The 15,835-nt window shown below is 35.9% G+C and overlaps 1 protein-coding gene and 1 non-coding gene across 2 annotated transcripts; both read right to left on the bottom strand.

The window, feature by feature from the left end:
• Positions 1 to 858: 858 nt before the first annotated feature.
• Positions 859 to 6,340, bottom strand: LOC112803764 (UDP-glucuronate 4-epimerase 5-like). Its single transcript, XM_025847235.3, has 3 exons — positions 4,880 to 6,340; positions 1,273 to 1,457; positions 859 to 1,124 (listed from the first exon to the last, which is right to left on the bottom strand). Exons 1-3 carry the CDS (start codon positions 6,020 to 6,022, stop codon positions 1,109 to 1,111), a joined length of 1,344 nt encoding a protein of 447 aa, XP_025703020.2. The 5' UTR covers positions 6,023 to 6,340; the 3' UTR covers positions 859 to 1,108.
• Positions 6,341 to 14,460: 8,120 nt separating this feature from the next.
• On the bottom strand, positions 14,461 to 14,567 carry LOC112712980 (small nucleolar RNA R71). The gene has a single exon (XR_003158009.1). It is a non-coding gene; the product is annotated as a small nucleolar RNA R71 (small nucleolar RNA).
• Between the last annotated feature and the right edge of the window lie 1,268 nt (positions 14,568 to 15,835).

Below are 15,835 nucleotides of genomic sequence, written 5' to 3' on the forward strand. Positions count from 1 at the left end.
TTGCAAAGCTAGCGCTAGTAACTTACACTAGTCAAACTGCATTTATAGCTTATATAGGTGTAGGAAATAAGTCTGTTTCATATTATGAACACCGAGTCCGTTGCTCAAGGCCCAGGGCTGATAGGAAATGAAGTAGACAATCCAACTTTCAGCTGATATGAAGTTTCTTCAATCGCTTTCTGGCAACAACCCAAGAGTTGCAGAAAGATAGCCTTATCACTGATCAATCTGTAGGAATTTGCAAAATGAACAAGCTGCACGGCTATATCTATTTAACACTGAAAAGTGCTTAATACCAACAACACCAAAGCCCCAAACCAAAAAAAAAAAAAACGTCTTTGAACTTTGATCTTATAGCATTCATGGTTTGAACCATTCTTGACATTTCAGAACAAGCCCAGACAATAGTGCCATGAATGACCTGATGCATGAATATTTATCATTTTAGATCTGGTCAAATAATTGAACCAAAAATTGCTGCAACCAAATGGCATAAACATCATATAGTCAGCTAAAACATGCGACACTTTAAAACCAAACAGCATTCCGAATGATGAAAACTTCACCTAATGTCACCGTTGGCTCTGTGCCCTGGCTCAAGAGTCTATAATGTAGGTTGGCACGTGAAAATTTCCAAGCTTTAACATTTGGTGTGCGGTGCTAACACATCCATGCCCAGAAGAATTCCGATTTAACAAGATTGGAGCCTCGAACAGAAATCATCGTAGCAGCAGTACTTGTAAGCAAGTCATCACCATAACACAAGTTTAACTCAGTTTAAACCAAAACCATGGCAAGTTGGCAACATGAGTTCATAATTAAGCACACACCTTCAGATTAATAGACAATGGAACAGTGTAGAACATTCTTATCGTTCAAATGCTTTGAATTCAAAAACATACAAGAAAAGAATGCACAATTAACAAACCCCAATTTGATGTCTCTAGTCAAAGACTGTACAATGCCTAAACTAAAAGGAATACAATTGAAGATGAAAATGAAGCAAAATTACAACATGATTTAAAACCAGAAAAAAAAAAAGATAGATCATCATGACGCTAGTTCTTCTTGGCTCCTAATGCAGTTGTATGAACTCTTTCAACATCAATCAAAGCCTCTGCAGCCTGCAGAACCAGATCCAAATCTTCTTCGTAAAAAACAGAAGGCATAATAAAAAAGTACACAATCGGTAAGTGGCAACAAATAAAACAATGACTCATTCATCAACCAGAAAAAACTAGAACACCACTTTAAAAGAAGAATCACCATTACCAAGCACTCTTCTTCTTGGAGCCAGGATAAAACTCAAGGTACCACTTAACAAACTTCCTTAGCCCTGTCCCCAAATCAGTAGTGGGTCTATACCCAAGCTCCTTACTCGCCAAGCTAATATTAGCATGAGTGAACCTCACATCCCCATTTCTCGGCATCGCCACTACTTTCTTCTTCGCCTTCACCTTCAGCCAGTGGCGGATCCACGGGGGGACCTAAGGTGGCCATGGTCCCCCCAAATTTTTTTTAAAAAAATAGTAAATAGTAATAATTAATAATATTAAATTTTTTTATATATAATATTAAAAAAAATATAACTTACAAAATTTTATAAATTAAAAAAACTAAAAACTGCATTATGTATTAGATATTTGAATTATTGTTGCTCTTGTTAACAAATAGCCCATTCTAATAATTAATAAAAATGGTTCTATTATACTAGCCCAAGCCCATACTATTAATTAAAGTAACCCTAGTACATTTTTCAAATATTTGTTTCAAACTATCATAGGCATAGCGCCACTTTTCTCTCTCTTTTAGTGATTCCCAAACTTTTGGTCTTCTACTCTTCTCATTCTAATTTTCTTTCCATACCAAAACAAGACATATGAAGAAAAACCATTGAAGAGAAGTGAACAACAAAATATTAACCATTGAATGCACAACAAAGATTCAAAGAGGTATATTTCAATTTTTTTTAAGTTAATGACAATGTCAAGTATTATTTACATTATTTATTTAAAATAATTAATTTATTTTTTTTTATAATGGACAGTGTTCAAAGATTGAAGTGAGGACAAAACTCAATAGAATTATTTTTTTGTGAGAAGTGGAACAAAAAATAATCAGGTAAATCAATAACTTTATTTTTGGTTATTATATATTTGTGTTTCTAAAATTATTTGTTATTGCTCAATAGGTTTAATATTTTTTTTAAGAAAATAATATATATGCAATTATTTTTGTTTTTTTTTTGTTAGATAGTTCAAGTTAAGTTAAAAATGTCAAAGATGAAAACAATTCACTCATTTTTCAAGAGAAAAGAGAGAATATATGATGAACAAAATTCAGCTTCAGATTCTTTGAGTAATGTTCAAAATATTATTGAACAACCTGTGACACAACTTGTTGAGCAAGATATTCAACCCCCTGCTTCCAAAATAGCAAGGACTGAAATAGATCAAGTTAATATTGATACATTGATGCGTGATCCCGGAAAGCGTCCGCAAATTTGGAATTATCCTATCAATCAACAAGATGAAATCCGTAGAGCATACATAAAGTTTGGACCATATCAATTTATTATGGATGAGTACCCTCTTTCTGGTCTAGAAAGTCATCCTCGTCGTTTCAAAGCTCATTGGTTTAAGAGTTTTTCTTGGCTAGAATATTCGCCAGAAGTGGATGCTGCATTTTGTCTTCCATGCTATTTATTTTCTAGAAAATCAAGTCCATTCACATCAGGAGGATTTCGCAATTGGAAAAAAGTGAATAATGGAAAGGATTGTGCATTTTTATCTCATGTGGGTAAATCTCTTAATTCTCCTCATAATATTGCTGTTAAGTCTTGTAAAGATTTGCTTAATCAATTATGTCACATTGACAAAGTATTGGCTAAGCAAAGCTCACAACAAGTTTTAAGCAATAGATTGCGTCTTAAAGCCTCTATTGATACTGTCAAATGGTTAACGTTTCAAGCTTGTGCTTTTAGGGGACATGACGAGAGTCATGAGTCTCAGAATCGAGGAAATTTTCTTGAAATGTTAAAATTATTAGCTTCTTACAATAAAGAAGTGGATGTAGTTGTTTTGGATAATGCTCCTCAAAATGCAATATACACATCACCTTCTATTCAAAAGGAAATTCTACATGTTTTTGCTAGAAAGGTGCAAAATGAAATTCGCAATGAGATTGGTAATGCAAAGTTTTGTTTGATTGTTGATGAAGCTAGAGATGAATCTAGAAGAGAACAAATGGCACTTGTTGTTAGATTTGTTGATAAGCATGGATTTGTCAAAGAAAGGCTAATAGATGTTGTTCATGTCAAAGATACTACTTCTGCTACTCTAAAACAAGAGATTTGTTCTGCATTATCTCATCACAATCTCAACATTCAAAATGTTCGAGGTCAAGGGTATGACGGAGCTAGTAATATGCGTGGAGAGTGGAAAGGGTTACAAGCTTTAATTATTCAAGAATGTCCTTATGCATATTATGTTCATTGCTTTGCTCATCAATTACAGCTAGCTCTTGTTGCTGCGGCTAAAGAAGTTGTTGATGTTCATGCTTTTTTCCAAAGTTTGAGTAATATTATCAATGTTGTGTGCTCTTCTTGCAAACGCAATGATGAATTACGATCTGCTTATGCAACTGAAATTTCCCATTTAGTTGCAACTAATCAAATTGAAACAGGAAGAGGAGCAAATCAAATTGGCACATTAAAAAGATCAGGAGATACCAGGTGGAGCTCTCACTTCAACTCAATTTGTAGCCTTTTACGTATGTTTGGAGCAACAACTTCAGTTCTGGAAGATTTGGCTACTAATGGATCTACATATTCTCAACGTGGTGATGCTACTTATGCTCTTAAATCTTTATTATCATTTGATTTTGTTTTCATTTTGCATATGATGAAAGAAATCATGGGAATCACTGATAAACTTTGTCAAGCATTGCAACAAAAATCTCAAGACATTTTGAATGCTATGCATCTGGTTTCTAGTACAAAGTCATTGATTCAACAGTTAAGAGATAGTAGTTGGGGAGCACTTTTGGAGAAAGTTAGTTCTTTCTGCAATGATCATGCTATTCAGATACCTGATATGGGTGCTTCTTTTAGTGACATAATTCGGTCTCGTCGTAAAAAGGATGTTGTCACTGTTGAACACCATTATCGTGTTGACATTTTTACTAGCGTGATAGATTTTCAATTGAAAGAGCTAAATAGTAGATTTAGTGAGCAAGCAACCGAGCTCCTCATACTGAGTACATCTCTAGATCCTAAAGATGCTTTCAAGTTATTCAGTGTTTGCAACATATGCAATCTTGTAAAGAATTTCTATTCTTTAGATTTTTCTGAGCAAGAAAAGATTCAATTGGATTATGAGTTACAACATTATGAACTTGATGTGGTTAAAGCTCCAGATTTTCAGAATTTGTCTACTCTTGCTGAATTGTGTCAAAAATTGACAGAGACAGGAAAATCAAATATATATCCTTTAATTGATAGATTAATTCGTCTTGTTTTGACTCTTCCTGTGACAACAGCAACAACTGAACGGGCCTTTTCAGCTATGAAGATTATTAAAACAAGGCTTCGAAACAAGATGGAAGATGAATTTTTAGCAGATTGTATGATTGTATATATTGAAAAGGAAATTGCTTCAAAATTCACTTCAGAGATGATAATTGATGATTTTAGTTCCATGAAGCATCGTCGAGCAAGTTTAAAAATATCAAAATCTTAAAGTATGTAGTTGAACATTGACTTTTATATAATATAATTACTTTTTTGATATATATGCTACAAATCATATTTTGTTAATTTTTTGTTATATTTTATATTTAATTGGCCCCCCTCTTATGAAATTTCTGGTTCCGCCACTGCCTTCAGCAATCTCTCAAGAATCGCCACCAGCTCCGACACCGGAACCGGGGATGTATTCCCCAAATTAAAAACCCTCAACTGCGCCGGTTCCTTCTTCTTTCCCCCACTACCGGTACTCTTCTTCGCTGTATCCAGAGCCCCCAAGAACCCCTTCACAACATCATCAATGTAAGTAAAATCTCTAGCAACCATTCCACCATCCGGCGCCTCAAACACAGTGATCTGCTTCCCCTTCAGTATATCCTTCGTGAAGAAAAAATACGCCATGTCGGGCCTTCCCCAAGGCCCGTAAACCGTGAAGAACCTCAGGCCCGTGATTGAAAGCCCGTAGATGTGATTATAACTATGGGCTATTTCCTCCCCTGCTTTTTTCGTTGCCGCGTAGAGGCTCGCGGGCTGGTCCGTACGGTCCTTCTCGGAGAAAGGAACCTTGGAGTTGAGCCCGTACACAGAACTCGACGAGGCCCAAACCACAGCGGGCTGAGGGTTCGCTGTCTTGCATGCTTCTAGAAGGTTCACGAACCCAGCGACGTTGCTGTGGACGTAGGAGGAAGGGTTCTGCATTGCGTAGCGGACTCCAGCCTGAGCAGCCAGGTGAGCCACGTGTGTGAACGGCACGACGTCGAAGAGCTTTCGGAGGAGTGCGGCGTCGTTGATGTCGCCTTCGACGATGAACACGCCGGCGCGTTCCAGGAGGCGCTGACGGGCGCGCTTCAGGTTCGGGTCGTAATAGCGATTGAAGTTGTCGAGGCCGAGGACGCCGTCACCGCGGCGCTTGAGTGCAAGAGAAACGTGCGCTCCGACGAATCCCGCTGCGCCGGTGATGAGGACGGCGAGACTGGAAGGGGAGGCACGGCGCGCCGACCTGCTCACGCGCTTCTCCCAGTCGGAGCCGCCCCAGGAGGTGGCGGAGGAATTGAAAGAGTTGCCGCCAAGAGTACGGCGGCGCGGGGCAGGAGTAGTGGCTGAGGGAGGGGATAAAAGGAAGAGGAAGATGAGGAAGGCCACGACGAAGGTGGAGAAGATAGTGAGCTTGGAGAGTGAGGAATGAAGCCTCATTCGGTGGTTAATGTACGGCGATTTCTCTGGTTTTTGCTTCCCCGGCGTGGAGGGCGCGTGATCCATCAAATTTAATTGCGACATTTTCACAAACACCTCAATTGCACACTTTCATTCAGTGCGGCAGCAGAAAAAAAAGAGGAAGAAGAAGGAGGAGGAGGAGAAGGGTTTAGAGAGTGTAGGTTAAGGGTTTATTTTTCTGTTTCAATTTTTTCTTTTTTCCCCCTAAATTTCTCTTTGCTGCGATTAGAAGCTGGGGGGTGTGTGTTTTTATTTATATCTCACGTGTGCTTCAAAAACACGCACATGGGTTTGAGTGATTCATTCTGATCCATGAGGTTAATGCTGGCATATCTCTGACTAGCAAAGATTAAGTTTAGTTTATAAATGCGTGAGATTATATGTGTTTGATTAGGGAATCGCATTAAAATTCAGAGTATACAATAATACAATAATACAATAATACAATACCATAATAGATTGGATAGTTTGAAAGTGGAATTACTGATTACTGAAATTTTCCTTTTCAATTTTTCGTCTTTGCATAATGGTCATGGAAGGTGAGCGTGAGCTGTTTCACACGGGATTACGGTAGACGAGTATTTCTCGCGTGAGTTTTATTTTTCTTTTGAAGCTAAAGTTGCTTTCAATAAATCAATGGACAGAAATTAATTTATAAATGTTTTTGTTTGGAATAAAGAGAGCGTAACACATTAAACGGGAGTATGTAGAAATCATAGTTGTCAGAACCGAACTGGTAATCGAACCGATCAGATTATTAGATTATTGAGTTATTAATTTAATCGATAAATCACTGATTGAACCGGTTGATTCAGTATTATATAAATAAAAAATAAAAATAATCAAAAATATAAAATTTTAATTTAAAATACATATTTTTACTAATATTTAAAGAATATTAAAATATTTTAAAATAATATAGAATAATAAGTATTTTATTATTTTTACTCTATTATAAATATTTTTATTTTGTTTTTATATTAAAATAACTATTATTTTTAAATTTCAACAATTTATTAATTAGTTTATATCTATTATATTATTATATACTACAAGTATTTATTAAAAAATAATGCTAATAGATATTATATAATTATAAAAAAATAAATGAGTTCATAATTATTGTTAAATAAAAATATAATTAATTTAAGAATAAATGAATTTATAACTAAATTTTAAATAAATTGGATAGAAATAAATTATTTGATATATATATATATATATATATATATATATGAAAACCATCCCAGCTTAGTGCCTGTCAATAGGGTCACTTTTCTAAGGAGGGAGGGGTTCAAATCCTTTATGTTACATTTTGTTAAAATTTAATTTCTAATTGGTTCGGTTGGACCGAACTTTATCGAGTTCGACTGGTTTTTACCGGTTTGCACCGGGTTTAACCAGTTCACAGCGATTTTAAACTTTATACGGTCTAAACAACAGACCGGATCGGTAAAGAGTTCGGTTCATCGGTTTTTGGTTGAACCGGCCGGTCCAGTCCGGTTCTGCTAACACTGGTAGGAACTAAAAAAATAAACAGTATAATAGGGTATAATTCGTTGTCATTTACGGCATTGTCATTAACAACCAAATGAATTAACACCACACCATTTTCTATAATTTAAAAATGGCTTATTCTTGATTCTATCAACACTTGTTTCAAAATTCTAGAATATTTTGCTATTCCGTTGCAACCAAATGTTTCAGATAACTGCAAAAAATCCTATCAACTACTTCTTTTGCTTAGAGCTATGACCAGACACTTCAATCTAACTCTCAAAAAGCTCTTTGACAGTCCGTTAAATAGCACAAGCTCTATCAGCACACGTCAAACAAGCGCAACACACCTGCCACGTAAACTCACAGTCAAGAAACAAATGATGCACAAATGCTATTTTCTTTCTACACAAAACACAAATCTTATCACTGTGATGTATAATTTCTAGCCTACTCAATTTCTCTTTAGTGTTGACCCTACCTACTAAGACAAACCATGCAAATAGTTCAACTCTTGGAGGAACCAATCCTCTCCATATGGTACTAGTGAAGCTATAGCTTGTGATGTCCTCCGAGAGAGTCTCTTTCTGCAACACATGCACAAATGAATTAGTAGAAAAAACACATGTTCTGTCAAATTTTCATATAATTGTATCCTCTCTATCGGACGATAGTTTTACTAGCCGTAATCGGTCATGAAGTTGATTGAGCAACTCTAGCTCCTACTGGAATAATCCTCTCCTCCACTGAAAGTTCCATACCCACTCTAACCCATTCCAGAACCGACAGTCCCCTATGATAGATCCTTGTTGATTTGAAACAGAGCAGAGCCTCAAAAACTATCTTTCAAAGAGCCACTTTGTAACTAATCATCCTCCCAGAATTGAATACGTCTTCCATTTCTCACCTCCATAGGCAAACCACTGATCATCATATCTCTTACCTATTGCTCTTTAATATTAAGCTGGCAAATATCTTTCCATGGGTCACCTCTTGACGGTAATGACTATTTTGACAACATTATAGTTGGATTAAAATGATTACAAGAACACAACCTTATTCAACAACAAGCAATCTTCCTTCGAAAAGTGCCACCACCATTTGACCAGAAGCGACACATTTCTGATTAATGCATCGCCCACCCCCAATCCACCTAACTTTTTCGAAGCTTGCACTATCTCCCATTTCACAAGTGGTACACCGTTATTCCCATTTTCTTTACTCCATAAAAACCTTCTCTGTAACCTAATTATCTTTTATGTGTGTTTGCAAAAGTGAAAAAATCAGCAAGTGTGCGTACGCACAAGTCCCAGCACTTGATTTCATTAATGAAACACATGGCTCGTGAATTTGGGGCGCTCTTGGCTCAATTTTAGAAGTGATGAAGCCATTTTGGAGTGCTATATGAAGGGAACTTCATCACATATCAAAAGAAGAGCTCACTAAGATATTAGGAAAATACAGTTTAACTGTGGGGAGATTTGACAAACCCCAATTTTGTGGTTATCTTGTGTTAAATTCAGGGGATTTTATCAACTTATCTCACATTTATTCAATGAAATAACATGGTTTTATGAATTTTTCCTAATTTGTGCTTAAGAGTGAAAACATGCTTTTTAGGCCTTTAATTTGATAAATTTAATTCACTTTAATTCCATTCGATGCCTTGATATGTTTGTTAAGTGATTTCAGGTTTAAAAAGGCAAAGATTGGGTTGAAGAAATGAAGAAAAAACATGCAAAAATGGAGAATTCACGAAGAAATGGGATTTTGGTAATCTGCCAACGACGCGTGTACTTGGCCCACGCGTGCGCGTGGGAAGGAAATATGCCAGTGACGCGTGTACGTGGCCCACGCGTACGCGTGATAAAGAAAGTTGCCAGTGACGTGTACGCGTGACAAGCGGCACGTGACTTCATTAAAGGTAATACGCTGGGGGTGATTTCTGAGCTCAAGGAGGCCCAAAGCCAACTGATTTCTGATGCTTTTGAACCCAAGAATTGCAAGGGAATGGGAGGTGGGGAGTAGTCATAGTTTAGTTTTTCATCATGTTTTAGGTTATAATTCTAGAGAGAGAAGCTCTCCATTTTCTCTAGAATTTAGGGTAATTTAGGTCAAATTTTCTTAGATCCAACTTTTAATTCTTGTTTTTAGTTCAAGTCTCTTTATATTTTATTGTTCTATTGTCTTAATTTTCTTAGTTTTTCTTGTTAATTTCTTATTTGCTCTCTTTTATGTTTATGAACCATTGTTGGAATTTTATTTTCATTAATGTAAATTTATGTTCCCGTGTCTTTTTATGTTTATCTTAGTTGCTATTGTTGATTTCTTGCTTATGTTAGTTATAGCTTTTTATTAATTCTTGTATTTTGTGATGTTTACTTTTATTGCACTCTAGGTGTTTGATGAAATGTTTTCACTAGTTATAGAGTAGTTTTCTTTACTCTTGGCCTAGGCTAAGGAAATTGGGTGATCTTGAGTCATTGGGTCTAATTGAATTGGTGATTTGAGAACCCTTAGTGGTTAATTTGATACCCATTAACACTAGCCTACTACTAAGTCAATTAGTAGCTAGGTTAGGACTTATGGGTTGATGTTGATCAGGCCTATTTGACTTATTTCAAGCATAAAAGTAGACTTGATGGGTTGGTACCTCATAATTATCAATATATAGTCGTTAGACAAGGATGGTGATCTCAATTTCCATGCCTTAGCCAAGAGTTCTTTTCTCTTTCTTTCTTAGTTAATTGTCATTTACTTTCTTGTTATTTACTTTTCTTGTCAATCATCAAATCAAACCCCCTTGTTTCTTCATAGCCAATAATTGAGCACTTCATTGCAATTCCTTGTGAGACGACCCGAGGTTTGAATACTTCGGTTTATTTTTATTGGGGTTTGTACTTGTGACAAACAAAATTAAAACTTTGATGGAGAGTTAATAGTTGGTTTGGAACTATGCTTACAACGAAGAAATTCTTTTTCTATTGAGAAATTCTAGACCAATAATAATTCTTACATAAAGCCTTAAATAGAAGTTAAAGAAGTTTGGAAAGCTAGAGAACCATTGAAAAGTGAAAAAAAACCATTTTTCAGCAAGACAGGGGTCTCGCATACCGATGAGCGGATAATTTATACGCTTTTTGGCATTGTTTTTAGTAGGATCCAGCTACTTTTTAGTATATTTTAAGTAGTTTTTAAGCAAAATTCATATTTTTGGACTTTACTATGAGTTTGTGTATTTTTCTGTGATTTCAGGTATTTTCTGGCTGGAATTGAGGGACCTGAGCAAAAATCTGATTCAGAGGCTGAAAAAAGACTGCATATGCTGTTGGATTCTGACCCCCTGCACTCGAAATAGATTTTCTAGAGCTACAGAAGCCCAATTGATGCGCTCTCAATTGCGTTGGAAAGTAGAAATCCTAGACTTTTCAGAAATATATAATAGTTCATACTTTGTCTGAGTTTTGATGACGCAAACTGGCGTTCAAACGCCAACTCCCTACCCTATTCTGGCATTAAACACAGAAACAGGATACAAGCTAGAGTTAAACGCCCAAACTGGCATAAAAGCTAGCGTTTAACTCTAAGAAAAGTCTCTACACATGAAAGCTTCAACGCTCAGTCCAAGCACACAACAAGTGGGCCGGAAGTGGATTTCTTCATCATTTACTTATTTCTGTAAACCCTAGTAACTAGTCTAGTATAAATAGGACCTTTCACTATTATGTTAGACATCTTTGGATTATCCTTAGATCATCTTTGGAATTCTTTTCCTTAGACTTGGGGGCTGGCCATTTGGCCATGCCTGGACCTTCATCACTTATGTATTTTCAACGGTGGAGTATCTACACCTCATAAATTAAGGTGTGGAGCTCTGCTGTTCCTCGAGTATTGATGCAAAGTACTATTGTTCTTCTATTCAATTCAAGCTTATTCTTGTTCTAAGATATTCATTCGCACACAAGAACATGATGAATGTGATGATTATGTGACACTCATCACCATTCTCAATTTATGAACGCGTGCCTGACAACCACTTCTATTCTACCTGAAAACAAGCTTGAACGGATATCTCTTGGATTCCTGGCTCACGATGCATGGTTGCCTCTCCTGACAACAGAGCCTTCCATTCCGTGAGATCAGAGTCTTCGTGGTATAAGCTAGAATCAATTGGCAGTATTCTTGAGATCCGAAAAGTCTAAACCTTGTCTGTGGTATTCCGAGTAGGATCTGGGATGGGATGACTGTGACGTGCTTTAAACTCATGACTGTTAAGCGTAGTGACGGACGCAAAAGGATTACTAGATCCTATTCCAACACAAGTGAGAACCGACAAATGATTAGCCCTACGTAACCTGTAGTTGGACCATTTTCACCGAGAGGACGGGAGGTAGCCATTGACAATGGTGATGCCCGAACATACAGCTTGCCATGGAAAGGAGTATGAATGATTGAATGAAGACAGTAGGAAAGCAGAGATTCAGAAGGAATAACGCATCTCCATACGCTTATCTGAAATTCCCACCAATGAATTACATAAGTATCTCTATCTTTATTTTATGTTTATTTATCTTTTAATTATCAAAATCCTATAACCATTTTAATCCGCCTGACTGAGATTTACAAGATGACCGTAGCTTGCTTCAAGCCAACAATCTCCGTGGGATCGACCTTTACTCACGTAAGGTATTACTTGGACGACCCAGTGCACTTGCTGGTTAGTTGTGTGGAATTGTGAGGAAAGTGTTGAGATTACGATTGCGTGTGCCAAATCTTTGGTTCCGTTGTCAGAGATCACAATTTCGTGCACGAAGTTTTTGGCACCGCTGTCGGGGATTGTTCGAGTTTGGACAACTGACGGTTTATCTTGTTGCTTAGATTAGGTAATTTTCTTTTTACTTTTATTTTTACTTTTATCTTGTTCTTCTGAATTTTTAAGAACGAATTCTAGAGTTTCAGATGATGCTTTTATCATCACAGGAGCTAGTTGATTCCCATCAATTTGGCTGTTGTATGTAATGTCCTGCTGAAGCTTGGCTAGCCATGTCTAATCTTTTTAGACTGAAGCTTTAGACTAACATTGCATGATTCCTGGAATTCTTATTAAAAATTTTGAGTTCCTTGTTTTCTTTTTCAAAATAATTTTCGAAAAAAAATACAAAAAAAATTATAAAATCATAAAATCAAAAAATATTTGGTGTTTCTTGTTTGAGTCTAGTGTCAATTTTTAAGTTTGGTGTCAATTGCATGTTTTAATTTTTCGAAATTTTTTTTCGAAAACTCATGCATGGTGTTCTTCATGATCTTCAAGTTGTTCTTGGTAAGTCTCCTTGTTTGATCTTTGAATTTTCTTGTTTTGTGTCTTTTCTTGTTTTTCATATGCATTTTTAGTTTGTTAGTGTCTAAGCATTAAAAATTTCTAAGTTTGGTGTCTTGCATGTGTTTCTTTCCTTAAAAATTTTTCAAAAATAAGTTCTTGATGTTCATCATGATCTTCAAAGTGTTCTTGGTGTTCATCTTGACATTCAAAGTGTTCTTGCATATTTTCTTTGTTTTGATCTTAAATTTTCATGTTTTAAGTCATTTTTGTGTTTTTCTCTCTCCTCATTAAAAATTCAAAAATAAAAAATATCTTTTCCTTATTTCTCTCATAAATTTTGAAATCTTTGGGGTGACTTAGTAAAAATTTTTTAAAATAAGTTGTTTCTTGTTAGTCAAGTCAAGATTTCAATTTCAAAAATTTATCTTTTCAAAAACTTTTTCAAAAACTTTTTCAAAATAAATCTTTTTCATTTTTTTTCCTTTGTTTTTCGAAAATTTTCAAAAATCTTTTTCAAAACTTTTCAAAATCTTTTTCTTATTTTTACTTCAAATTTTTGAAAATCTTTACTAACATTAATGTTTTGATTCAAAAATTTCAAGTTTGTGACTTGCCTATTAAGAAAGGCTCAATCTTTAAAATTCTAAAATCATATCTTTTAGTTTCTTGTTAGTCAAGTCATCAACTTTAATTTTAAAAATCAAAATTTTTTAATTTCCTTTTCAATTTTTTTTTCAAAATAAATTTCAATCATATCTTTTTTAAATCATATCTTTTCAAACATATCTTTTTTAAATCATATCTTTTTCAAACTTTAATTTCAAAATATCTTTTTCTAACTTCAAAATTAATTTCAAAATCTTTTTCAAAATCACCTAACCACTTTTCCACCTCTAATTTTTGAAAATCACTAACCATTTTTCAAAAATAATTTTCGAAATTCTCTCCCTCTCATCTCTTTCTATTTATTTTATTTATCTACTAACACTTCTCTTTTACTCATAATTCGATCCTTCTCTTCTCTTTGTGTTCGAATTTTTCTTCTTCTCTCTTCTCATCCTTCTATTCTTCTTCTCTTCTACTCACATAAAGAAATCTCTATACTGTGACATAGAGGATTCCTCTTCTTTTCTGTTTTCTTCTTTTTCATATGAGCAGGAGCAAGGACAAGGACATTCTTGTTGAAGTAGATCCTGAACCTGAAAGGACTCTGAAGAAGAAGCTAAGAGAAGCTCAAGTACAATAATCCAGAGAAAATCTTATAGAGAATATCAAAAAAGAAGTAATGGCCGAACCCAACAACAATAACAATGCAAGGAAGATGCTTGGTGACTTTACTGCACCAAATTCCAACTTCCATGGAAGAAGCATCTCAATCCCTACCATTGGAGCAAACAATTTTGAGCTTAAGCCTCAATTAGTTTCTGTGATACAACATAATTGTAAGTTTTACAGACTTTCATCAGAAGATCCTTTTCAGTTCTTAACTGAATTCTTACAGATCTGTGATACTGTTAAGACCAATGGAGTTGATCCTGAGGTCTACAAGCTTATGCTTTTCCCTTTTGCTGTAAGAGACAGAGCTAGAATATTGTTGGACTCTCAACCTAGAGATAGCCTGAACTCTTAGGATAAGCTGGTCACGGTTTTCTTAGCCAAATTATTTCCTCCTCAAAAGCTGAGCAAGCTTAGAGTGGATGTTCAAACCTTCAGGCAGAAAGAAGGTGAATCCCTCTATGAAGCTTGGGAAATATACAAGTAACTGACCAAAAAGTGTCCTTCTGACAGCTCTCAGAATGGACCATCCTGGATATATTCTATGATGGTCTGTCTGAATTGTCTAAGATGTCATTGGACCACTCTGCAGGTAGATCTATTCACCTGAAGAAAATGACTGCAGAAGTTCAGGAACTCATTGAGATGGTTGCAAATAACCAGTTCATGTACACCTCTGAAAGGAATCCTGTGAGTAATGAGATGCCTCAAATGAAGGGAGTTCTTGAAATTGATGCTCTGAATGCCATATTGGCTCAGAACAAATGTTGACTCAGCAAGTCAACATGATTTCCCAGAGTATGAATGGATTGCAAAATACATCCAACAGTACTAAAGAATCATCTTCTGAAGAAGAAGCCTATGATCCTGAGAACCCTGCAATGGTAGAGGTAAATTACATGGGTAAAGCCTAGGAAAATACCTATAATCCCTCATGGAGAAATCATCCAAATTTCTCATGGAAGGATCAACAAAAGCCTTAATAAGGCTTTACAAATAATAATGGTGGAAGAAATAGGTTTAGCAATGGCAAGCCTTTTCCATCATCCTCTCAGCAACAAACAGAGAATTCTGAGCAGAACTCATCTAGCTTAGCAAATATAGTCTCTGATCTATCTAAAGCCACTTTCAGTTTCATGAATGAAACAAGGTCCTCCATTAGAAACTTGGAGGCACAAGTGGGTCACCTGAGTAAAAGGGTTACTGAAACTCCTCCTAGCACTCTCCCAAGCAATACAGAAGAAAATCCCAAGAGAGAGTGCAAGGCCATAACCTTACTTAGTGTGGCCGAACCTGGAGAGAGTAAAAAGGCAGTGATTCCCAGTGAGGAAGACCTCAGGGAACGTCCACTGGCCATTAAGGAGTACCCTAATGAGGAACCAAAGGAATCTGAAACTCATATAGAGACCATAGAGATTCCTTTAAACTTCTTTTTACCATTCATGAGCTCTGATGACTATTCATCTTCTGAAGGAGATAAAGACATTGCTGAAGGGCAAGTTGCCCAGTATTTAGGAGCAATCATGAAGTTGAATGCTAAGCTATTTGGTAATGAGACTTGGGAGGATGAACCTCCATTGCTCATTAATGAACTGAATACCTGGGTTCAGCAAACTTTACCTCAAAAGAAACAGGATCCTGGCAAATTCTTAATACCCTGTACCATAGGTACCATGACCTTTGAGAAGGCTCTGTGTGATCTAGGGTCAGGTATTAACCTCATACCACTCTCTGTAATGGAGAAACTAGGAATCTTTGAGGTACAAGCTGCAAGAATCTCACTA

Source organism: Arachis hypogaea, chromosome 1, assembly GCF_003086295.3.
Source record: "Arachis hypogaea cultivar Tifrunner chromosome 1, arahy.Tifrunner.gnm2.J5K5, whole genome shotgun sequence".
Taxonomy (NCBI): Eukaryota; Viridiplantae; Streptophyta; class Magnoliopsida; order Fabales; family Fabaceae; genus Arachis; species Arachis hypogaea.